The sequence below is a fragment of the Mixophyes fleayi genome, chromosome 6 (assembly GCF_038048845.1).
Source record: "Mixophyes fleayi isolate aMixFle1 chromosome 6, aMixFle1.hap1, whole genome shotgun sequence".
Lineage (NCBI taxonomy): Eukaryota > Metazoa > Chordata > Amphibia > Anura > Limnodynastidae > Mixophyes > Mixophyes fleayi.
Window position 1 is genome coordinate 222,846,303 of NC_134407.1, and position 25,874 is coordinate 222,872,176.

The 25,874-nt window shown below is 41.4% G+C and overlaps 1 protein-coding gene across 1 annotated transcript in view; it reads right to left on the bottom strand.

The window, feature by feature from the left end:
* Nucleotides 1-1,148: 1,148 nt before the first annotated feature.
* LOC142160649 (uncharacterized) overlaps nt 1,149-25,874 on the bottom strand; it is a 33,494-nt gene continuing 8,768 nt past the window's right edge. The window contains 3 exon segments of the mRNA XM_075215510.1: nt 1,149-2,308; nt 2,311-2,602; nt 10,899-12,847. Of these exon segments, the coding sequence (XP_075071611.1) occupies nt 1,149-2,308; nt 2,311-2,602; nt 10,899-12,847 (3,401 nt within the window).

Below are 25,874 nucleotides of genomic sequence, written 5' to 3' on the forward strand. Positions count from 1 at the left end.
TAGTGTTCTGGACTATACACCCGTATGACCACTGTTATCTTCTCTCATTATGTGCTTATTCATCATCATCATTAACATTTATTTATATAGCGCCAGGAAATTCCGTAGTGCTCTACAATTGGGAACAAACATTAATAAGACAATACTGAGTAATACATACAGACAGAGAGGTAAGAGAACCCTGCTCACAAGCTTACAATCTATGGGACAATCGGAGTTAGAAACACAAGGACATGTGCTACATCATATTGCACAATGGACCAGCTAGAATGCAAAGGTAAAAGTATTGAGTGGGCTGTGTGTGTACCAATGTTGGTCAGAGGGTTGTTGTCTTGCATTAGCTGTGTAGATGATGGTAATAGGGAGATTAAGATGGTGGTTGAGGAATATTGTAACCTTGTCTGAAGAGGTGGGTTTTCAGTGAACGCTTGAAGGTTTGAAGACCAGAGGAAAGTCTTACTGTGCGAGGGAGGGAATTCCACAAAGTGGGTGCAGCCCGGAAAAAGTCCTGTAACCGAGAATGGGAGGATGTGATGAGAGTGGAGGAGAGACGTAGATCTTGTGCAGAACAGAGGTGTCGAGTTGGGAGATATTTTGAGACAAGTGATGAAATGTATGTCGGTGCAATTCTGTTGATGGCCTTATATGTTAGTAGAAGAATTTTTTATTGGATTCATTGAAATACAGGCAGCCAATGTAGAGACTGACAGAGTGGCTCAGCAGAGGAAGAACGGTTTGCAAGGAAAATCAATCTAGCCATTGTGTGCAAAATAGATTGTAGCGGTTCAAGTCTGACTTTGGGAAGACCAGTAAGGAGGGAATTGCAATAGTCAATGTGGGAGATGATGAGTGCATGAATTAATGTTTTTGCAGTGTCTTGTGTGAGATATGTGCGTATTCTGGAAATGTTCTTTAGGTGTATGTAACATGATTTAGATATAGAGTTGATGTGGGGAATAAACGACAGTTGTGAGTCAAGGATTACACCTAGGCAGCGAGCTTGCGGGGTGGGATTTATGGTCATGTTATCAACAGAAATAGAAATGTCAGGCAGGAAGCTTCTGTTTTAGGGTGGGAATATTATTAATTCAGTTTTATTCAGTGCTGCATCTTGTAGTTTGGTAAATCAGTGTACGTTGCTTGTTATTCTAGTTGAAGAAGGAAAACACCACTTCCTTTAATTTCTTTACATTATGGTTATCCATCTTCTGGATCTCCTGTAATATCTCCGTCTGCTCTCTGACCTCCATCAGTGACTTGATTCTCTCCAGATATCCTGGTTTGGCTTCTTGTTCCTCACTCTGTATCATCAGATCAATGTATTCTGTGGTTGACAGTGGGTTTGGTCTTAGAGCGATTTCAAGGAGACGCTTCAGACTCTGAGAAGAATTGTGAATAAGAACGTATACTGCTTCTTTCACATTTTGATATTCCATGTTTAGTTTAATGACCATCTTTTCTGAAGTCATCACTTCTCCAGAATCGGCTCTATATTTGTCTTTCAGCTCTTTGAAGGTTCTTTTCTGTTTTTTAATCACATAATCCCACTTATATCTGTCATTGGTATGATCACTCCAGACACATCTACCTGGACATTGTGTACAGTATCCATAATGCATAGCATCACAAAAAATCTTTGTAAAGTTAAAAGGCAGTAAACAGTCATTGCAACATGTAAATTTGCACTTTGAGCAGTTTGTTGTGTTGTTATTTACCTCTCGCTTTTCTGGAACAGTTATATTTACCTCATACTCAAAGTGTTTATTTGCTGATATACGATCCTTGTGCTGCTGCAGAGCTTCCTCTGCTTTCCTTATTTCATCCAGTTTCATTAGTCCAGCCCTTATTTGTGGTTGTAAGGACTGCAGAGTCATCTCAAGCTGTTTCCGTTCCCTGAGGACTTCCTGGGTCAGCTTCAGACTTTTGGTTTTTATTTTATTCAGATCACTGAAAAATGTTCTCATACTCTCTACCCCCATGTTCCAGCACATTTCATTAATACTCACGTTACTCGCCTGATTGTTGGCAAATAGAGCTGAATTGTTGAACTTGAAGTGAATGGGGTCACCATTACTGCCCAGAGGGCAGGGGATGTCAGCATGTTTAATAGCTTCTAGTACTGGAGGTCTCTCGTCATCTGAGAAGTTGATGAGAATAAATATGTTGTCTTTAATGTCTTTTGCAAAGATAGAAAATACAGAATTAAAAATATATTTCTGGGTGTGTGTCAACCGAGCCAAAGCAGCCTGAACTACAAAGCACACAGCATTGATCTGATCAATGCCATTGTCACTGGAAAAAATGTGTGAATGTCTTTTGTAAGCTTCTTGTCCTGTGCTATTCCTCTGGTGTCTCCATATCCTGGTGTATCTATCAAGGTGAGGGAATAAGGGATTTGGTACCCACTTTCATAATTCATCTTATAGGCTGTAACTACAGAGGTTTGACTGTGAGCTTCAGATTTATCTGTAACTTCATGTACAAGTTTGAACCTAAAGTCATCTTTCCATTCCACACCCAGGATGTAGTTGGCCATTCCATTGATCAGTGTTGTTTTTCCTGATCCAGTAGCTCCTATTAATAGAATCACTTTATTAGGTATCTGTCACGGGCACTAGGAGTCTTTACCCAGGGATCACCAGGTGGTAGGCTTACCAGAGCAATGTAGATGGTAATAGGGTACTCTGGTAGCTGGGTGATCACGGAACATGAAATGATGGCCGATGAGATGCTCAGGAAAGTCTATGACTAGCAACACTGGTAATAATGAGATAATACACAAGGAACTGTATGGACAAGGACACGTGAAGTAGTCAGTGGTCTGCGATAGCAAGTTGTACCACTGCTATAGTGAGGAGGAATGTCCAACAGAAACAAGGAGGTGATGAGAGTCAGCGGTCTGCGGGTAGCAAGTTGTACCGCTGTCTGAGTGAAGGAATGGAATCCAAGTGGAGGTATCCAGGTAGTCAGTGGTCTGCGATAGCAAGTTGTACCACTGCTATGTGAGAGGATAATAGAACAGGTGATACCGGGAACAGGAATCAGTGGTCTGACATCAGCAAGTTGTACCACTGAATATATATGTGAGGAGGTGCATGGGGGAAGGCTGCTACACAGAATACACAGGCACCTTATACACGATCCACTGTAATATGCACAATATAGATATATATATATATAAATGACTGAGCAGGTCTGCAATCTAGAGAGTCTCTTGAAATAGTCCAGCACAATGATAACACAGTCAATGATGGCAATAGACTCAGCGGATAGCAGACTCCAGAGAGAACCAATCACAGTCCAGCAAGATATGCAATACACAGCACAGTCAATGAGAAGTATGCATACCGTGGTTCAGTAGTAGCAGTGAGATGGATTGCAGCGGTACCTGAGCGGCTGGAGGCCGACTGGATAGGAAGTCCCAGGATAGGTGAGGCAGTGGTCTAGCAGGTGCAGCGCACCGGTGAGTAGACCAACAGGTACACGAATCCACAGGAGTTAGCAACACGTGGAACTGGACTTCAAAGGAACCCAGAAGAATGGAGATGATGCAGCAGAGGGTAGTAGCAGAGATACAACTCCAAGGCTGACAGGAGGGTAGAGACCAGTGGAACACGTGAAGGCGTGGAGAGTGGAACAGCAGGAGATGGACGATAGCGCTGACCACAGCAGCAGGACTCAGCGGCACACGGAGGTAACCAGTAGCAACCACGGGAACCAACAGCGATGGGAAACCGGAGTGTAGCGCAGGCAGGAGCTGTTGATCACGAAGTGTAGCAGTTGGTAATGAAAGCGGCAGTCTCGAGGAAGCCACAGCAAAGATGAGATGAAGCTGTAGTGCACGGAGGCAGCGGATAGCAGTCAGCTGGCAGTCACGATGATGAACACAGGCGAGTTGCAACAGGAGACTGTAGTGCACGGAGGCAGCGGATAGGAATCAGCAAACAGACTTGATGAGAAGCAGGTGAGTGAAGTAAAAGCTGGAGTGCACGGAGGCAGCGGATAGCAATGAGCAAACAGTCACGTTAATATAATGTTGAAGTGGTTTAGAAGACTGTAGTGCACGGAGGCAGCGGATAGGAATCAGCAACAGTCCAATAGACATACAATAGCGATGAAGTGGTATAGAAGACTGTAGTGCACGGAGGCAGCGGATAGGAATCAGCAAACAGTCACGATGATACCGTTGATGGTAGAAGTGGTATGGGAACCACAGAAGTAGAAGTGGTTTGGAAACCACAGGCATAGAAGTGGTTTGGAAACCACAGGAATCAGCAGCGCTGAATACACGAGGAATACAGGAACACCTTCAGAGACTCATGAGGAATGAGACTCCAAGATCAGGCAACGTGGTATTGACCACAGGTGCTTAATATAGGGAGTGTTGCCTGATCTGCCAATTGAGTTAAAGGGGTATACACTGAAGTATAGAAAAGGGCTGCGCATGCGCAGACCCTCAGGATGGTGGACGGCCACGGTTCCTAAATGTCCGGGAAGAGGCACTCACGGTCCGGTGAGTGACAGTACCCCCCCTTTTAAAGGTGGGCACAGAACGCCTGGAACCGGGCTTGTCCGGATTTTTGGAGTAAAACTTCTTCAAAAGGGCAGGAGCATTAAGATCTTCAGCTTTGATCCAAGAGCGCTCCTCAGGACCAAAGCCCTTCCAATGAACGAGGAAGTGGAGGACTCCTCGCGAAATTTTTGCATCTAGTACCTCGGTAATCTCAAAATCCTCCTCCTGATGAACTTGAACTGGCTGCGGAGCTGAGGGAGGAGTTGAAAAACGGTTGATAATAAGAGGTTTGAGCAAGGATACATGGAAGGCATTAGAAATCCGAAGACTCTTAGGAAGAAGGAGTTTCACACATACTGGATTGATAACTTGAATGATCCTATATGGACCAATAAAACGAGGGGCGAATTTCATGGATGGAACCTTCAAACGAATATTTTTTGTGGATAACCAGACACGATCTCCAATTTTTAGTGGTGGAATAGCCCGCCTCTTCTTATCAGCGAAAGATTTATATTTGACAGATGTCTTCTTTAAACAGGTTCTGACCTGAGACCAGATATTTTTAAAGGTCTGACAAACAGTTTCCACCGCAGGAACTTGGGTGGGCGGGAGGGCAGGAAATTCCGGAAAAGACGGATGGTGACCGTAGACCACAAAAAATGGAGTTTTGGATGATGACTCATGGTACATGTTGTTATGGGCGAACTCAGCCCAAGGGAGTAACTCTACCCAGTTGTCTTGATTGGCTGATGAAAATATCCTTATAAAAGTCTCAAGATCTTGATTGACACGTTCGGTTTGTCCATTGGATTGCGGATGGTAAGAAGATGAGAGTGCTAATCGTATGCCCAAGGTTTTACAAAGGGCTCGCCAGAATCTGGACACGAATTGTACTCCTCTATCAGACACAATCTCAGATGGACATCCATGGATACGGAAGATTTCTTTAATGAAATGTTCAGCCAGGATAGACGAGGAAGGCAAACCAGACAGAGGGATGAAATGAGCCATCTTCGAAAATCTGTCCACTACCACCCAAATAGTGTTATGGTTCTTACTAGGTGGTAAGTCAGTAACGAAATCCATACTAATATGGGTCCATGGTTTGGACGGAATGGGTAGTGGTCGCAGCAACCCTGCTGGGGTTCTGCGGGAGGATTTGAATTGCGAACATAATTCACAAGAAGCAATGAACTCTTTGACGTCTCTCCTCATTGAAGGCCACCAGTAACTTCGAGAGAGGATCTCAAAAGTCTTGTGTTCACCGGCGTGTCCAGAAAAACGAGAGGCATGGAACCACGAAAGGATTTTCTTCCTTAGTATAGGAGGCACAAGGGTCTTCCCAAATGGTAGCGTTCTGGTGGATGAAGCAGCCAGTGAGATACATTTGGGGTCTAGAATGGTATGGTTGGAAACCTCTTCTATATCAGAGGACGTAACAAAGGCTCTAGATAAGGCATCAGCTTTTTTGTTCTTGGCAGCTGGTTTGAAGGTAATTATTAAATCAAAACGGGAAAAGAAAAGAGACCATCTTGCTTGACGAGGGTTCAAGCATTGGGCAGTCTGAAGATATGACAAGTTCTTATGATCGGTGAAGATCGTCACCGGATGGCGAGCTCCCTCCAACAAGTATCTCCATTCCTCTAATGCGGCTTTGATAGCCAGTAATTCCTTGTCCCCGATGGTATAATTCTTCTCTGCGGGTAGGAGACCCCGAGAATAGAAGGCACAAGGGTGGAATTTTTGCTGTTCCGAGCGTTGGGAGAGAATAGCTCCTAAGCCCACATTAGAGGCATCTACTTCTAGGAAGAAGGGGAGTGTCACATCAGGCTGTCGAAGGATTGGAGCCGAAGAGAAGGACTCTTTTAATGTTTGAAAGGCTTGAATAGCCTCAGTTGACCATTGCTTAGGATTAGCCCCTTTTCGAGTCAGGGCCACAATAGGAGATGCAATGGAAGAAAAGTCTTGAATGAAGCGTCTATAGTAATTGGCAAAACCTAAAAAACGCTGGATAGCACGAAGAGTAGTTGGCTGGGGCCAATGTAGTACAGCATTTACTTTGTCAGGATCCATCTTCAGGCCAACTCCGGAAACTATATACCCCAAGAATGGAATCTGGGGTAATTCGAATGAACATTTTTCTAACTTACAGAACAATGAATTTTTCCGTAGCCTGGAGAGGACTTCTGCCACATGTTGGTGGTGAGAAGGCAGGTCCTGTGAAAAAATCAATATGTCGTCCAGGTAGACGACGACACATACATATAATAAGTCCCGAAAAATCTCATTGATGAAGCCCTGAAAAACAGCGGGGGCATTACATAGCCCGAAAGGCATTACTAGATATTCGTAATGCCCGTCTCTGGTGTTAAACGCTGTCTTCCATTCGTCACCGGAACGGATTCTGATTAAATTGTAGGCACCACGAAGATCCAACTTAGTAAAAATACGGGCTCCCTTAATGCGGTCAAATAGCTCAGTGATCAACGGAATGGGATACCGATTCTTGATAGTGATGGCATTGAGTCCACGAAAATCTATACAAGGGCGTAATGATCCATCCTTCTTTTTGACAAAGAAGAACCCAGCTCCAGCGGGCGAAGTGGAAGGTCGAATGAACCCACGCTGGAGGTTCTCCCGTATATATTCAGATGTAGCTTGAGTTTCAGGTAACGAGAGTGGATAGACCCGGCCCCTGGGAGGAGTCTTGCCAGGAAGAAGGTCAATCGGACAATCCCAAGAACGATGAGGAGGAAGACGTTCAGACTGAGCTTTATCAAAAACATCGGTAAATGAAGCATATTGAGGAGGGAGTCCCGGTGAAATAGCTGAGATGGAAGCTTGCTGTACCTTGAGAGGAATGACTTGGGAAAGGCAATGATGGTGACACTCAGACCCCCAAGATGTGACTTGAGGAGTGCGCCAGTCAATCTGGGGAGAATGACACTGAAGCCATGGAAGGCCTAGGACAATCGGACTTGTCGTAACAGGAAGAATTAAAAACGATATCTCTTCATGATGCAGCGCACCAATCTGAAGGGTTACTGGAGACGTACTCTGGGTGATGAGACCGTTGATGAGACGTGATCCATCGATAGCCGTCACAGTAATGGGAGTTTTTAAGGTAATCACGGGTAGAGACCATTGATTTACCAACGATTTGGAAATAAAATTTCCTGCTGCTCCGGAATCAATCAATGCCTGTGACTCAAAGGTTTTGGTAGCAAAGGAGATAGTCACATCAAAGGCGCAGACTTTAGATTTCATAGTTGATGGAGAGGACTCCAGGGACCCTAACTTCACCTCTCCAGAACTAGTTAGGGCCTGGCATTTCCCGATCTCTTAGGGCAGGAGCTGAGAACATGAGTGGAATCAGCACAATAGATACAGAGTCTATTCTTGACTCTTCGTTTCCTCTCCTCCGAAGATAACTTGGAACGTCCTATCTCCATGGGAATCACAGCGGGTGACACTGGACGAAATTGAGGGTTAGAGCGAAGAGGTGCCTTAGCAGAAGTCGTTTTCTCAGCCTCTCTTTCACGAAATCTCATATCAACACGATGGCATAGAGAGATCAAATCTTCAAGTGACGAAGGAAGCTCTTGAGTAGTCAGTGCATCTTTAATTTTATCGGAAAGCCCCTGCCAGAAGGCGGCAACTAGGGCTTCAGTGTTCCACTGAAGTTCAGAGGCTAAGATCCTAAATTGAATGACGTACTGGCCTACAGTATGAGATCCTTGTCGCAGACGGAGGATGCTGGAAGCAGCGGAGGTCACACGACCTGGTTCATCGAACACACTTCGGAATGTAGAAATGAATTTGGCACTATCTTGTAATATTGGATCGTTCCTCTCCCACAGAGGGGAGGCCCAAGCCAGGGCTTGTCCTGAAAACAAAGAGATAAGATAGGCCACTCTGGAACGATGGGTAGAAAAATTTTGAGGTTGGAGCTCAAAATGGACTGAACATTGGTTAAGGAAACCCCTGCACGTTTTGGGGTCTCCATCGTACTTTGACGGAGTAGGCAGGTGAAGCGTGGAAGCTGTAGACACCTGGGATGGCAATGGGGAAATGGAGGAAAGCACAGGAGCCTCAGTAGTAGCTGTCACAGTCTGTCCAGATGTTCCTTGGGAGGTTAATGACTGATAACACTGAAGTAACAGCTGTTGGCGGGCATCCTGTTGCTCCACCCGGCTAACCAGATGTTGCAGCATCTCTTTGGCGGTAGGTTCCGCATCTGGGTCTGTCATGGCCTGATCTTACTGTCACGGGCACTAGGAGTCTTTACCCAGGGATCACCAGGTGGTAGGCTTACCAGAGCAATGTAGATGGTAATAGGGTACTCTGGTAGCTGGGTGATCACGGAACATGAAATGATGGCCGATGAGATGCTCAGGAAAGTCTATGACTAGCAACACTGGTAATAATGAGATAATACACAAGGAACTGTATGGACAAGGACACGTGAAGTAGTCAGTGGTCTGCGATAGCAAGTTGTACCACTGCTATAGTGAGGAGGAATGTCCAACAGAAACAAGGAGGTGATGAGAGTCAGCGGTCTGCGGGTAGCAAGTTGTACCGCTGTCTGAGTGAAGGAATGGAATCCAAGTGGAGGTATCCAGGTAGTCAGTGGTCTGCGATAGCAAGTTGTACCACTGCTATGTGAGAGGATAATAGAACAGGTGATACCGGGAACAGGAATCAGTGGTCTGACATCAGCAAGTTGTACCACTGAATATATATGTGAGGAGGTGCATGGGGGAAGGCTGCTACACAGAATACACAGGCACCTTATACACGATCCACTGTAATATGCACAATATAGATATATATATATATAAATGACTGAGCAGGTCTGCAATCTAGAGAGTCTCTTGAAATAGTCCAGCACAATGATAACACAGTCAATGATGGCAATAGACTCAGCGGATAGCAGACTCCAGAGAGAACCAATCACAGTCCAGCAAGATATGCAATACACAGCACAGTCAATGAGAAGTATGCATACCGTGGTTCAGTAGTAGCAGTGAGATGGATTGCAGCGGTACCTGAGCGGCTGGAGGCCGACTGGATAGGAAGTCCCAGGATAGGTGAGGCAGTGGTCTAGCAGGTGCAGCGCACCGGTGAGTAGACCAACAGGTACACGAATCCACAGGAGTTAGCAACACGTGGAACTGGACTTCAAAGGAACCCAGAAGAATGGAGATGATGCAGCAGAGGGTAGTAGCAGAGATACAACTCCAAGGCTGACAGGAGGGTAGAGACCAGTGGAACACGTGAAGGCGTGGAGAGTGGAACAGCAGGAGATGGACGATAGCGCTGACCACAGCAGCAGGACTCAGCGGCACACGGAGGTAACCAGTAGCAACCACGGGAACCAACAGCGATGGGAAACCGGAGTGTAGCGCAGGCAGGAGCTGTTGATCACGAAGTGTAGCAGTTGGTAATGAAAGCGGCAGTCTCGAGGAAGCCACAGCAAAGATGAGATGAAGCTGTAGTGCACGGAGGCAGCGGATAGCAGTCAGCTGGCAGTCACGATGATGAACACAGGCGAGTTGCAACAGGAGACTGTAGTGCACGGAGGCAGCGGATAGGAATCAGCAAACAGACTTGATGAGAAGCAGGTGAGTGAAGTAAAAGCTGGAGTGCACGGAGGCAGCGGATAGCAATGAGCAAACAGTCACGTTAATATAATGTTGAAGTGGTTTAGAAGACTGTAGTGCACGGAGGCAGCGGATAGGAATCAGCAACAGTCCAATAGACATACAATAGCGATGAAGTGGTATAGAAGACTGTAGTGCACGGAGGCAGCGGATAGGAATCAGCAAACAGTCACGATGATACCGTTGATGGTAGAAGTGGTATGGGAACCACAGAAGTAGAAGTGGTTTGGAAACCACAGGCATAGAAGTGGTTTGGAAACCACAGGAATCAGCAGCGCTGAATACACGAGGAATACAGGAACACCTTCAGAGACTCATGAGGAATGAGACTCCAAGATCAGGCAACGTGGTATTGACCACAGGTGCTTAATATAGGGAGTGTTGCCTGATCTGCCAATTGAGTTAAAGGGGTATACACTGAAGTATAGAAAAGGGCTGCGCATGCGCAGACCCTCAGGATGGTGGACGGCCACGGTTCCTAAATGTCCGGGAAGAGGCACTCACGGTCCGGTGAGTGACAGTATCTGATGATTTTCTTTTCCAAAGTTGTTTTTAAGATATCCAGTTTTACAAAGATCCAATTTCAGCTGATATACAGAGGGTTTTCCTTTTTCTTTTCTATACATTAGCACGTTATTTTGTTGTATAAGTTGATGTTTTAGATGAGAGAATTTATCTTTTGTCATAATCTCACAAATCTCATCACTTGGAGCACTGACCCCAGAGTCACTACATATGGCCGACACACGTATTATGTAGGATGTCATGGGATTTAGCCCCTCAATGATACAAGTTTCTATTTTCTTTCCTGATCTATATTCCATCCATTCCCCTGCTTGTTTTTCCACTTTGAATTCAACTTTATACTCCTGTATTGTGGCTCCATCTCCAATTATAGTCGGTTCCTTGATGTGTAGTATAAGAGATGATGGTCCAGCAGTGACTTGTATGACTTCAGGTGGACTAGTGGGAAGGGTTCTCTCATCTTCTGTAACATCACTGACTGCACTGAGTCCTGGTTTACACACTGCAGAGTATCTGAACTGATACTTTGTATTAGGTCTTAATCCTGTAATTGTGATCTTCTCATTGTTATCCTTTGTTATACAAGTGGTCCAGGTCTCCTCCTCAGCAGATCTATACTGTATTCTGTATCTTTCTATAAACTCTTTCCCGTAGTCTGCAGGATTGAGGATGAGATCCATACTATCATGGGTCCTACCGCTGATAACTGGAAGATTAGGTTTAGTTGGAGGCTCAAATGTTGTACTCACCAAATCCCCATCTTCATACAGATAGATAGAAACTCCAGGATTACGTTGGTCTGGGACAGATGAGATAATGAATCGGGTCTCTTCCAGGGATACATTGACTTCAGCAATTTCTTGAAACGCTCTCACACATTTCCTGGCCCTTTTAGAGACATCTTTGTTGTTGAACCATTGTGAGATCTTTGTATTCTCATAGACAGTTTGTTTAGGAGTTTGGAGCCAATCGCATATATCAGACAGATATGTATCCTCTTCATTTAATGATGTAAAATTATAACACACGACATATTCAGTCATAGGGTCAAATACTAGTCCATTTATTTCACTCTCAGATGGTAATATGTTTATATTGTGCAGCACTTTCAGATAGGAACTCACAATGTTCATCTCCTGTTGTTTTCTGCTCAAAAACTTTGTAATATGGAGACTTTCAAATGGAGATTGTTTTGTGCTAAGTAAAATGTCTCCAAGTGCAGCTTCCTCTAATCCCCCACCACGAATAGAGGGTAAGGTTTGTGCAAGTTGCTTCTGAAATGTGAGTGTAAATTGCTCACACTGCTCTCTGAACTGGATGATGTTACTCTTGATGTCTGGAAAGGTCTCTGCAGCCGGATGCTTCATCAGATCATTACACTGTATGGTAACGTCTACCATTTGCTGTATTATGTGTTCTGTCTTGAATACAAGATTTGCACTAATTTCTCGAACCAGCTGGGCAGCTTTACTGTCCAGTTTGCTCAGTGGATACAGCCAGACTTTCACAGGTACGGCCTTCTCCCCATTCTCTCCTAGTAGATTCGGGAGATCAGTATAAATTTTTATAGCATCTTCATAAGTGACCGGATTTCTCTCCAGAGCAAAGTCTCCATGAAACTTACAGCTAATTTTTCTTACATCTTCCTTATCTTTATCATTCATGTTCAGATCTCCTTCTCCTTCAATTGAAATTATTTTTTTAGTCATGACCTGGAGATTTCCTTGTATCTCCTGGATGTTTTCTGATGTAGACACCTGACGATCAAATATAAAGAAAGCCTGAGCACCATATAAGATACCAGTGACCATATGAGTGGCCGTCTCTTTGTCAAACACATCATGGTAAGTCATGTTCTGGACTCCTAGATGGTCCATACTCAGCTGGTCAAACCTTGTGGTTCTTGAGTATTTCAGAGTAACTCTGACTTGGTTGTTAGATGTCTTAGTGTCATTTAGGTAACTAGCAGACCCACCAACTTCTACAAGACCACAGAGGAAACTGGTTTTCAAAGATGCTGCGATATTCAGAGCTGATGCCTTATCAGAGACAGAATCTGATGTGATGCACTCAAAAGATGTATTTAGTTTAGGTGTTGATGCCACATTCTCACTCAATGCTTGTTGTTCCCATAAAGTGACACCTGTATAATAAAGAAAAATATACAGTACAGTCATCCATGCTAAATTCAATTGTGACCTATTTATTTTATACATTTGTATTACAAGTTACAACATATATCAAACAAAAACAGCTGTTATGAAAAACAAAATATAGCTATTGTTGTGCATTACAACAGGGGGAAAAGAACAAAGATAAAGGATGGAAGAAAAGTGAAATAGACAAAGATACAAAGAAAGGGCTGTTGTAGGTTTGAAGGAGGTGGGGAAAGTCCAGTGCTAAATCAGAGGAGGCTGAACATGAGTTTAGGGATTAGAGTAATAATTAGAGAATTGAGGAGCTGTCAGAGGAGGAGAGCAATAGAGACACTGCTTCCTGTGTGACAGAAGAACAGGACAAGGAAGGCAGGAGGAGAGATAGGAGGATGATGTGCGAAATGTAAGGACTTGTAGAATGCACCTTAGTCATGAAACAGTGAGTAAAGACAATGCATGATTGAGGGCTATGGGGTATATTTAACAAAGTGTGATGGTGCACTAACGTGCACTTAACAGCGCACCCCATCTGTTTGCTTGCAGTCTTTAAGGAATACCGCGGACGGACTGAGAACTGCTATCAAGAAATCGTGAGTTATACACTCCAACACTGCTCTGCATTGTTCCTTATTGTTATGTCCTATACAGTTTGGAGCCTCCGGATATACCACCATTCCCTTCAGTACTATTTATTGAGGTCTGCATCTCCATCACCCGAGTATAAGCCGAGGAGGGCTTTTTCAGCACAAAAAAAGTGCTGAAAAACTCGGCTTATACTCGAGTATATACGGTATATATCTTGCTTGATACAATGTTACCACTGCTAGTGTACAACGCCTATCAGATCACTTCTCATTACCTAGTACAGTAGATACTTCCCAGTAAAACATCACTGCTTATTAAAACATATCTTGCAGACAATAACTTGTCAATACAACATCACTGCACTACTAAAACTTCCCTGTGTAAAGTCACTATTTCATGTATATTTATCATCCGTATCATATACACAATCCCACGGTTATACAGCCTTGCAAGGTTTAACAAATCATGGTATGATGTCGGCCATGCTGGAAGCATGTTAACAATTTCCTTGGCCCAATGGTGGCCATCTTATATTTGTGTGCTTACAAACTTGTTTTTCAAGACAAACACACAGATTATCATCATCATCATCAACATTTATTAATATAGCGCCATCAGATTCCGTAGCGTTTTACAATTGGGAACAAACAGTAATAAAACAATACTGGCCAATACATACATAGATAGGTAAGAGGGCCCTGCTCGCAAGCGTATAATCTATGGGACAATGGTTTGATACACAAGGGTAAGTGCTACATCATATTGAATATTTGTCCAGCTAGAATGCAAAGGTTACAAAGTATTTAGTGGGCCGTATGCTCAGTCACACAACTATGTTGGTCAGAGGGTTGTTGTGTTAGCTGTGTAGAGGGTGGTAATAGGGTAACCTAGGGAGATTAAGGGATTAAGATGGTGGTATAGGAATACTATAAGCCTGTCTGAAGAGGTGGGTTTTCAGAGAACGCTTGAAGGTTTAAAGACTAGAAGAATGTCTTATTGTGCGAGGGAGTGAATTTCATAAATTGGGTGCAGCAACAGTCCTAATTGGGAATGGGAGGAAGTGATGAGAGTGGAGGAGAGACGCAGATCTTGTGCAAAATGGAGGTGTTGAGTTGAGAGATATTTTGAGACAAGTGAGGAGATGTATGTTGGTGCAAATTTGTTGATGGCCTTGTATGTTTATTAGAAGAATTTTATATTGGATTCATTGAAAAACAGGCAACCAATGTAGAGACTGACAGAGTGGCTCAGCAGATGTAAAACGATTTGATTTGATTATGCAAAATTTAGCACAGAATTTATTCTGTTCAATCCTAATTGCCTGTGCTATCTCCATATGTTTGTTACCAGACCACTAAAGATATTTGTATTCAATACACAGTATTTTGTACAAGTACAGTAATAATCTACAAAACAAGTACATTATAACATTAACCCTTTATACACAGCTATGTAACAAGCATATTACACAATACAGTCCTTAAACTATACAGCCAGTGTTAGCAATATTAATACTAACAACAAGACCAGTTCTTACTAATCTTCAATGATACAGGTTTATTAAGATCCCAATAAACCATAAATGTAATCTCTACAATACATTTATAACAGACTAAAGAAACAAGTACAATTTCCACAGAAACATATCATTTTTCAACATCCATGAACATATAAAACACTTTACTACTAAACAATCTTCAACACAATCTAACATAAAGCACTGTACACCACAATATCTGTGTGCTATATCATCATGTCTACATCTTTATCCATTATATAGCTCCTCATGATCAGATATTACCATAGCCCGGAATGGCTTATAAATGATGATTCTAGTTGTCTTGTCTATGGTGATCAGCGAGTGAATGTGTCTGTCTGTGACCAACGTCTCTGCTCAAGGGAAGTGACCAACAAAAGGATATTCAGAGTTTATCATAAGAGATGTTAATTAGAAAGGTCTCTGCCCAGGCTATGGCTTCTGTGGGTCATGTTTCTAAGCAAGAAATATTGGTGTAACTAACAGAAATTACACTGTATTAATTCCCTTGTGTCGGTTCTCTGTCATTACAGCTGAACTGACAAATCTCGTTCCGATGTCAGTGTTTCTATGTGTGTGAGCATGTGTGCAGGGGGTCAGGATGAAATTAATTATGGTAATACAATTTTTAGTGCAAAGAATCAAGTATCAAAGGGGAGAGAAGCAAAGGGTCCTCTACTGCGTCGGCCGACAGATGAATAAACCTGTTGCCTTAAATTTATTTTTAGTTTGTTTTTGTTTTTTTGTTATTATTGGGGTTTTTTCTGTCACCAGGAAAAATCTACACCTGTCAAAGTCCTGTTTAAATTATCCATCGACAATTAAATCTAAAATTCTAGAGCTGTTTCTTTTTTGGTATAACTTCATGATGTCATCATCTTCGCAAAGTACAATGGGGTGTTGTGGAGAACATTCATCTTTAAGCATCTATGTGCCTGTAGAGTGCTGATATTCTGCAGTTGTCCACTTCCTGGTTCCTAAAATGGGAAGAAATAAACAGCAAAGGTTTCTGGGAATCCTCCTTTCCAAGTGTGATTATTTGTCCCACCCCATCCCCTCTGATAACTTATGATTTCATTCCAGGTGTTACTACCATTGTGGAATTAAAATAACACATTTTACTACCCTTTGTGAGTATTATGGACTGAACCTGACATAATATCATCCACTAGGTGTCATCCGGGGGCTGTAGGCTGCCTTTTCTTTCTATATTACCATAAAATGTCCTCCAAAGCTTCCTGTACCTGGGAAATTTCATATTTTTCTATAGACTGTTTGCAAAGCCAATATTCCCATTTTTCTCAGTTCCAATGATCTGTGTATCAATCGGGGAGGAGAAAGTAGAGGAACAGTGTTCTATGTAACCTGTGGAGATAGAAAGAAATGTGAGTATACATAATGCATTTATGCCATACAATGTCATCTCACCTAATCATATCTCCAAAGACACACAGTGTTTAGAGATTAGCCCACTTAGTATATTGGGTCATTGAAGAACCTCTTTAAACATTCAACCTTTAAAACATCTTTTACACATTTAAAGATTTTGTGCATTAACACCTTTGCTGGATAGCGGATCTGTATATCCACTTCTGATTTACTTTCTATCTAAAGCCCGAGTTAGACATGTAAGTGCCCCTAGTGGCCAACAAAGGTAATACAATAAAATCACTAAACTACCATTTTTGTTTATGTTTTTAAAATAACTTTTACTGCAGTTATAATCATTACTGTTACAAATTAAAAACTGCATTATCATTTAGTCGTATGGTCCACTTCTGTCCCCCTAATCTTGGTGAATAACAACATCACTTACTGGGGTAAGCTTCTGTTTATCTAAGTCTTACAAGTATTTATGGACATTTGTGTCTGCTATTAACAAACACTATTTTACTGCACTGGGGTTTCTCCATGACCCTAATGCACCATGTTACATACAAACTGAGTGATTTCCTACCTAGTCCTTATGTAATGTTACAACAGTTCTGATGCCATTTATTAGATCTGTGTCACCTTACACAAGTGGAATTTCCATGTCACATTTTTGAGCGGCATATTTCATTGTGCATTAGGATCCTCCTGTTTCTCCTTGGAAAATAAACGCATTACCAATATCCAGGGGCTTCATTTATTATAATGCACCATGGCCAAACACCTCCAAAACAATGACATGTAAAGTTACCAGATTTATATCATCCCGCCCATTCCTGATTACTCTAAATCTGATCAAGGGGCTGCAATACATAGATATGACCACTAGGGAGTTTTCCTGTTATTATTGTTAGTTCTTCCTGCTAATATACCATTATAAATTACTTGTATCTACCTGAGTTTTTAAATTAAGTAAGATATTAAAGGCCACCTCTCTATTATCTCATATATCCTTATATACAGTTCTAAAACAAATGCATAAATACCTCGGACATTGCAATTTTACGGGCTAAATCAATTATCATTTGATGAGATAATAATGACAATATTCATATTTTACTTATTATTCCCTATTTATTATGTTCCAAAGGCAATTTTGGCCTTCAAGAAGAAAGGTAACCGTAGCACCAGAATAAATAAATTGAAAATATAGAGGTTGAGCCAGATACTCCCTATACAAACTGATATATTCGAAATAACATTCATTGAATGTCTTCGGGAGGTGCTACCAACATACACAGATACATTAACATATGCAGAGTAAAAGAGAAAAGTACGTATGTAAAAGTGGTGCACATATCTGGATATTACTCATAATAATATTATTCTAAATACTGACATATTGTGTATAACTTCCACAACCCAATAATGGATTAAAATTATATCTTTATTGATAATTCAACACATTAAAAACATGATGCCAGCGAAATAGTAATTAAAACAAGTGTATGAATGTAAGTGTAGTGTCTTAATAGAACACATTAGGAACTGTATTCAATCCTTGTATGGTAATAATACCCCTTATTGTTTATAATTTGAAGTCAAACTAGTTCATTCATTTCATTTTTTCAAAGAGTATATTGGAAATCTGAAATAAAGTATATATACTATTATATATATTCAGTTGCAGAAATAACTCTGATCAGTGGCGATAATATGAGAAGTGAATGAATCACTGCTCCATAGCTGATCAATGTGTTAAATGGGTTAGTAATGATAAAAAATGGATGTAATATTCCCTCTAATATCTTCTATAAGTTAAGGTCTCATGTGTTTATCCTATCTAGATATTTTATGTAGTGTGAACCATATACACGCTATGGATTACCTTGAGAGATTGCCTCTGATGTCAGCAATGGGTAACTAAATGTGGTGGTTCTCGCATTATCGATGCTGTAAACATCAACAGTGTGTACAGAGACCTAAATAATCCGAAAAACAAAAGACATCGACATGTGATAAATACATATTTATGTATACACAGACCCAGCACAGTTCCGATGTCAGGAGAGGCCCTCACTTGAAAATGACGTCACTTTCAACCGTGACTTCCATATTTAAAGCAGCAATGCAACAGACCGGCATACGATCATGTAACGTAAGTATGAACTTTACCGTACCAGGGTTAGGGTTAGGGTTCATACTTACATTACATGATCATACATATATTCAATTTGTTCTCAATATTTATAATATTATATATATTGCTGTCTAAAATCGTGTATTTTGCAGCCATGTATTCTATACATACCTGCGCCCGGCTTTACTAAAGAATCCTTGTTTACACATACTTACAACTGCGGCATCTTGACTGATATAAATATTCCTATTTACCTGCACTTGCTGCAGGACTCATCACTAACCTGCGATCTGGTTCTCTTAACTGCATCCAGCTTATCAATTAATAAACTGATTATAAGCTCTCTAATGGTGATTACTAGAAATGTTAGCAGAACTTACATGAATGGGTCAGACATACCTCCCAATTGTCAGGTTCTTAAAATCAATATTTTCCTGTAAAGTTATGATATTTCCTGACTGTCTCAATGACCTGTGTTCATATTCCCGCTGTCTGTGACATGAGAATGAAGTCTGTAGTTCTGTAGTGGATTTATAAATTCGTCTTGCAGACCTGATTCAGCCTAGTCGAAATAGCTAAAATTGACTTCACAGGGTGACCAATGCGCTTTGCCTACTCAGAATTCCTATTGGATTACTGATGCAATTTCCACTGGACAGCTCTCAAAGATGTGTTTCTGCAGGAAATACTGGTTGAAGATGTCTTAATGAACACCCTGCTCTGCATGTTCTACTGGAGATAAGCACAAGTTAAGGGACTATCCATTTAACTTAAAAATATTGTATCACCCAATAATTCTCAAGTTAGTATATATTCAAACCTACTATTGAATGGGTCAAACATATCCCCCAATTATAAGTTTCCTAAAGAACTCACAAAAAGTAGTTTCTAGCCCATTTGCACCATAGGCAGATTGTCACTATCTAACAATTTGTTATCCATGACCTTCCTATAATCGTTACCCATAACATCTCAGGTGTTCTTAAGTGGCATCTTTATATGACCTTCCTAAACTGTTGTCTTGTACCACGACCAATCATAAACAGAGCAGTTCCAGTTGTTCTACGGTAATGTGTCACATCCAGAAGTCCATGAGATCTACTCAAGCAACTTCTCTGTATGACTGGGCCCTCACCCAGATATAAACACATGCTTTAACAGTTCCACCAATGACGCACAATTACGGGTCAGTCTTTTAAATAAATAAATCAGTAATTAGAATTAATATTTTAGGGTTGCTGCAATTAATTATGGGTCCCTACACCTTTGAGGATCATAATTAAAGCAGAGCTAGTTACGGCGCTAATGTTAAAGGGTTGCCTCATTACCTCTCATTAATTACCACTCACAAAGGGTAGTTCATAGTTTAAACTAAGTTCTGTTTCAATTTCTGCTCAATTTTCTCTGATGCACACAGTATAATAGAGGGAATAATGATAATCATATCAAGAAAGATTTTCAACCAAGTCTCATTTAAGATAATATGTATTCTTATTAACAATAGGTATTTTCAATAACAGTTTTTACACATAATAACAGAGGGCCTGAATAATTAAGGAACTTAGGCAAGAAATGTCTTACTTCAGTCTCCTGGACAAAACCATGTTACAATGTTAAAGGTTGAAAATTAGTTTCTATTTTGCACATAAGTTAAATACTGACTGTTTTTTCATGTAGCACACAAATACTTGATAGCTTATTAGTACACTGATATTTAAAGGTGTTATTTGTGTGTTACATGAAAAAACTGTCAGTATTTAACTTATGTGCAAAATAGAAAACTAATTTTCAATAAATTCTGTTTCCTTTAGAACTACCTGGTTATTGGATTCCATCTGTGATACCAGAAGTGTGACAGTAACATCTAAAACACTTTACCACTAAACACAGTTCATCACAATCTAACATAAAACACTGTGCAACACAATCTCTGTTTACTATTTAATATCTTGTTTACATATGTAACCATTATATAATCAGGCCCGGCGCTCCCATTAGGCAAGGTTAGGCACTTGCCTAGGGCACCGGGCTCTGGAGGGCGCCACAGAATTCTAAAATACTTTAAAACTGTGCGGCGACCGCTGACCATACCTGTCACGGCCGCCGCACAGCATCAGATGGACGGGGAGGGGGGGAAGAGGCTATTTTGTCACCACCGCCGCCTCTCTGCTCCGTCTCCTCCCCTCCCCTCCACTTACTAGTGTCAGTGATTGGAGGGGAGGAGACGGAGCAGAGAGGCGGCGGTGGTGAGACAAGGTAAGGAGAGGAGGGAGGAGGGCGGCGATTTTTGCGGGGGGGGGGCGGCGATTTTTGCGCGGGGGGGAGCGCCGCTTTTTTAAATATGCCTAGGGCGCCGTGGACCCTAGCACCGGCCCTGTAATCCCTCGTGGTCAAATATTACCACAGCCCATAATGTCTTATGTAAGAGTCCTGTTGCCTTCTCTGTGGTGGTCAGAGAGTGAATGAGTCTATGTCTGTGTCCAGAGAGCTTTCTGCTAAAGGAGGTGACCTACAAAAGGAGACTCAGATGTTGTCTTAAGAGATGTGAATTTGAAAGACTTCTATGGATGGAGACCTGTCCAGGCCATGGCCTCTGTGGGTCATACTCCTAAATCAGAAAAACTAGCAGACTAACATAAATTGCTGAACAGGATCCTCTTTATTACTTGTCAAAACAATTTCCAGTAAGGGCAGAATACATCAATCAGTCAGAATTTGTTCTAGTAGGACGGAGGTGCTAAGTCTAACAAGTCACCCCGGTTCTCACAAAGACTAACACATGGTGATAAGGTCTTCTCTGCTGGGAGCTCGTGGCTCTATGACCTGCCTTCTGTCATGATGGAGAGAAGTGGTCATTTAGAATCACATGATCCAATAAGCCAGGTCAACCAATCCAGAGTCTGGTATATGAGTGGACTTGCAAGGTGCCAAATCAGAGTCCAAAGCGTAGTCATAGAGGAGAGAGATCCATCGCTGGAGCCTATGAAGCAGCAGAAGAACCGACACCTGAGTGACACTGGGCAACGGGACCCTAAGATAAGTGTAGAAGATGTCTGACAAACCTGCACCAATAAGATATGTCAAATACATAATAAATACGGATATGTGTTCATACTCAAGTTAAATAAAGAACACTATAAACTAGCACACAAACAAACACATTAGATGAATAAAATATAACTTATTATTACACATTTTGTATTAAATTACAAAAATCTGTAAAAGTTTTATTGTGGCAAAAAAATCACAGTAAATACTATCTTTAAATAAGTCACAATATTATTTCAAATGATCAATTTTCCATTCTTGCAAGTTCTGACCGCATGCCCTCCAAATACGCTCAATGACGATGCTGATGTGGGCAATTCCTCAACTTATGTATCTGTAGAAAATAGAAATTTTATTATTATTGTCATCATCATTTACTGGTCTGGTGTCACAGATTCCGTAGCATCTGACATAATGGTACAGATAGGACATACACGAAAACAGTAAACATCATAACATGTACATGGGACAGAACAGAACAATAAATGCATGGATGCAATTAGAGAACAAATCGGATATTATTCAGAAATAATTCACCATAGGACATGACAGAGATAAATGAGTGACGGGGAGTGGACACACATGAGACATATGGTAGAGGACCCTGCGGGTGAGAGCTTACATTGTAGAGTAAGAGGGTAATAAGAGACAACAGGAGCTAATGGGACATTAAACTTAGTGGTCCAGGTGTGTAGCAGAGGAGGTGTAGGTTAAATGGTCAAAGTGCCAGGGTGGGCTAAAGTGGTTATAGGGTACGTAGAAGTATATAGGGATATTGGGCATAGAGGATGGGGAACAAGGGAGGAGAGGTAGGATAGGAGGGATGAGGGGAAGATGTGGCATGGAAAGCAGTAAGATAATGCGGCCACAGGTACGTTGAACCACAGATAAATAACATCGTAATACATATGTATGAAAGAGTGGACATACTGCAAAATGAAATGAGAGACAAGGCTTGTTCAGGAGTTCAATAGTTCAGCAGTGATCATGCTAACAGGTCAGTAGGTAGTGTCCAGTTAGTGTACAAAGCAGGTACTTAAGGTGAAGGGTAACAGAACTCACTGGAGAGTGTTGGATTTTGTTCTGTAGCAGTTATATCAGGTACAGTGCTCTCCTTCTATTCAACTCCTGTTTAACTCTGAATTATGATATATCAACTATAAAATGCTTGTAAATAAAACACATTAGCATTACAGCCACACTGACTTGCAGTTACTACACATTGATTATGTATGAGTAACAAACACATGTGATCAGTGACTTCAATCAACCCCAAATAACCTCCAACAATAGAAAGCTAGCAATTAAAGTCTCAAACAAATTTACTCAACAGCATATAGTGTGTTAAGAATAAAATAGTTCTTAATTCAGTTCAGATACTGTTGCAGACACAGTATAGATAAATACTTTCTTTGCCTGGTGTAGATATAACTAAATATAAATTATGCTATATCAATCGTAATGCACTTGTATCAACATACATTTTGAAAAAAACATACTAGCTTTACAGACATAAATATATGTAATAAAATTAAATAAGAATGTATCCCTTATTACATCATTGCACCCTACATACATCATCATATATAATGGGGGTTGGATTTTGCCCATTTTTGGGGGATCTTTTAATGTCTCGTACATATTGCATAGGAGTGACATTTGCTAAAAATTGCCATGTCTGCAACACTTGTTGCTGTTAGCAAGTAGATTTGGCAGAGGTATGGCTAAAAAAACGAACATATGAAAATATTCAGCAAACCTACATGAAGTTAAAGCTTACACCATCAAGAGCCTCTGTCAACATGGAATCATCTAAGGACCTCAGTGTTATGACATCTATACAAAACATATGTGGCACCTTTGGCCACAGCACTTTGTTTTCTGTGCCCCTCTTCAAGGTCCTCAAGTGGCCCCTCCTCCCTCTCTCTCTTGAGCCTGATGGCCCCGGCTCCTCCTCACCCTCAGAAGACTGCTGACCTCTCCTCCACTAATACTTCCTCTGAGGGCTCAACCAGATTTTTGGTCTGTTCCGCCTCCTCATCATCCTCATCGCCCTCGTCTTCCTCCTCCTCCTCCTTTTCCTTCATACTCTTCCTCCTCGTCCTCCTCCTCCTCCTTTTCCTTCATACTCTGCCTCCTCGTCCTCACCCTCCTCCTCGTCCTCGCCCACCTCCTCATCCTCCTCCCCGCCCTCCGGATGATGTGCTGCCCGAGCATCTCTGCACTGTTATCCTGTGATGTCCCAGAAAACAAAAATGATGTCATTTTATGCAATATAAATCTATTACTACACAGCAGTATCACACACTTATGTACAAAGCTTGTCAACTCAAGATAAATTTAACAGTTACTCAAAGGATAAACACAACTCTAAAACAATTTACAATGTATCTGTTGTTTAAAACATTAGTGTCTTAGCTGTAATAGAATATCTCTTGCACCATTTATAGCTTAAAATATTTTGATTCAGTGTAATGCCCCAAAATGTGGAGAAAAGGGGGAAATGGAAGAAGTCACAATGTTGTTGGATGTAACTTGCCTCTTTTATCAGTCACATTTGTTTTGCAAATTCCCCAAATTGGGTCAGTACCTTGAATCTCCTTCGGATAAAGTCTCTGGCTGGTTACTCATGTCAATGCTGAAAGGAGTCTTGTTCAGTGATGTTATAACAGTCTCTCATGCTAAAGCACTTAGGGTCTATGTACTAATATAATGCGGTGCCAGAAAATATACATGGCTGCAAATCGCAGTGATGTGTATATAAGTACTGCTGAAAGGCACCATGCCGGGGCTACTGTGACCACTCTGGTGCAAACTATAATTCCTGATTACCAGAAGCCTAGCGCTGTCAGTGAAAGGAGGACCTGCTATGTGTATGCGCACAGCACTTCCATTGTGACGGATCCAGTGATGCTATGGGGACAGTGTTAAGAAACAGTAAGTGGGTTAGGGCAGGAGAAACATTTGATACATTTTGCAATTGTCATTTTACAGAGAAAACTGCTGTTTTCTTCATTTCAATGGTACATTGCAGTATAATACATAGACCCCTTGGTGGGAATGGATGCATTTAGTGTGTGAAAAATAAAAAATCAGAGGGATGGAATAAGGAGTTTACTAAAATAATAATACTTTATACTATGCACATGATACCCCAACAACTTACTTATCTACAATATAACTCTTATAGTCTGTGGATGGTCAGCAGCATCTGTAGACTTAATACGTATGTGTTCCAGCCTGGAACACAAGGCTACAAGTTCCAGCGTGAAGTGGTTTCTTAGTACCAAAAGAACCCAACGCGTTTTGCCACAGAGTGGTTGTAACTTCTTCACAGCAATATCGTGTGTGCACTATGGATCTTGTAATCTTCCTTAAACAGCTTACACCGGTGGGTCATTATATGTTGTGGGTGGATCGTTAGATATGTTGCAAGCAGAACAATCATTTCAGTTTTAATCTGCGTGTTTGAAGGTCCCCAGATGGGTGATCCCTTACTACTAATAGAGTCCATTCAAAAAATAAAGTTCATAAACTAGAGGATTAACAGCATATTGCCCTTTAAGTACCAACCTACGTGCCTCTATCACAATTTGGGTACATAAACTGGTTTCTAAATACCCTCTGTGTACATATACACATACATAATACATACATCATTCACATATAAATTGTAAAACTCATTGCAATTGTCATAATCATCATCAGTTATTTATATAGCGCCACTAATTCCGCAGCGCTGTACAGAGAACTCACATCAGTCCCTACCCCATTGGAGCTTACAGTCTAAATTCCCTAACAAAGACATACACACAGACAGACAGAGAGACAGTCTACAGTCTAAATTCCCTAACATACACACAGAAATACTAGGGTCAATTAACCTACTAGTATGTTTTTGGAGTGTGGGAGGAAACCGGAGCACCCGGAGAAAACCCACGCACACACAGGGAGAACATACAAACTCCACACAGATAAGGCCATGGTCAGGAATCAAACTCATGACCCCAGTGCTGTGAGGCAGAAGTGCTAACCACTAGGCCACTGTGCTGCTCATACATATTCACGTCTCTCCACACATGTGTACCTGTGATTGTGTTTATGTTCAATTAATTAGCACTCTGATTATATATATATATATATATATATATATATATATATATATATTGTAACAAAGGGAGGCATTTATCTGACAAGATGCAGAGAAAGTATACAAACAGAATAATGCATTGGCACAGTTATGCACCTAGGTTGAGATTAAACCAGGTAAAAACTTATGTGTAGTTTAAAGTTTTGTTAACTTACATGATTTCCTCTCAGCAAACAGACAGGG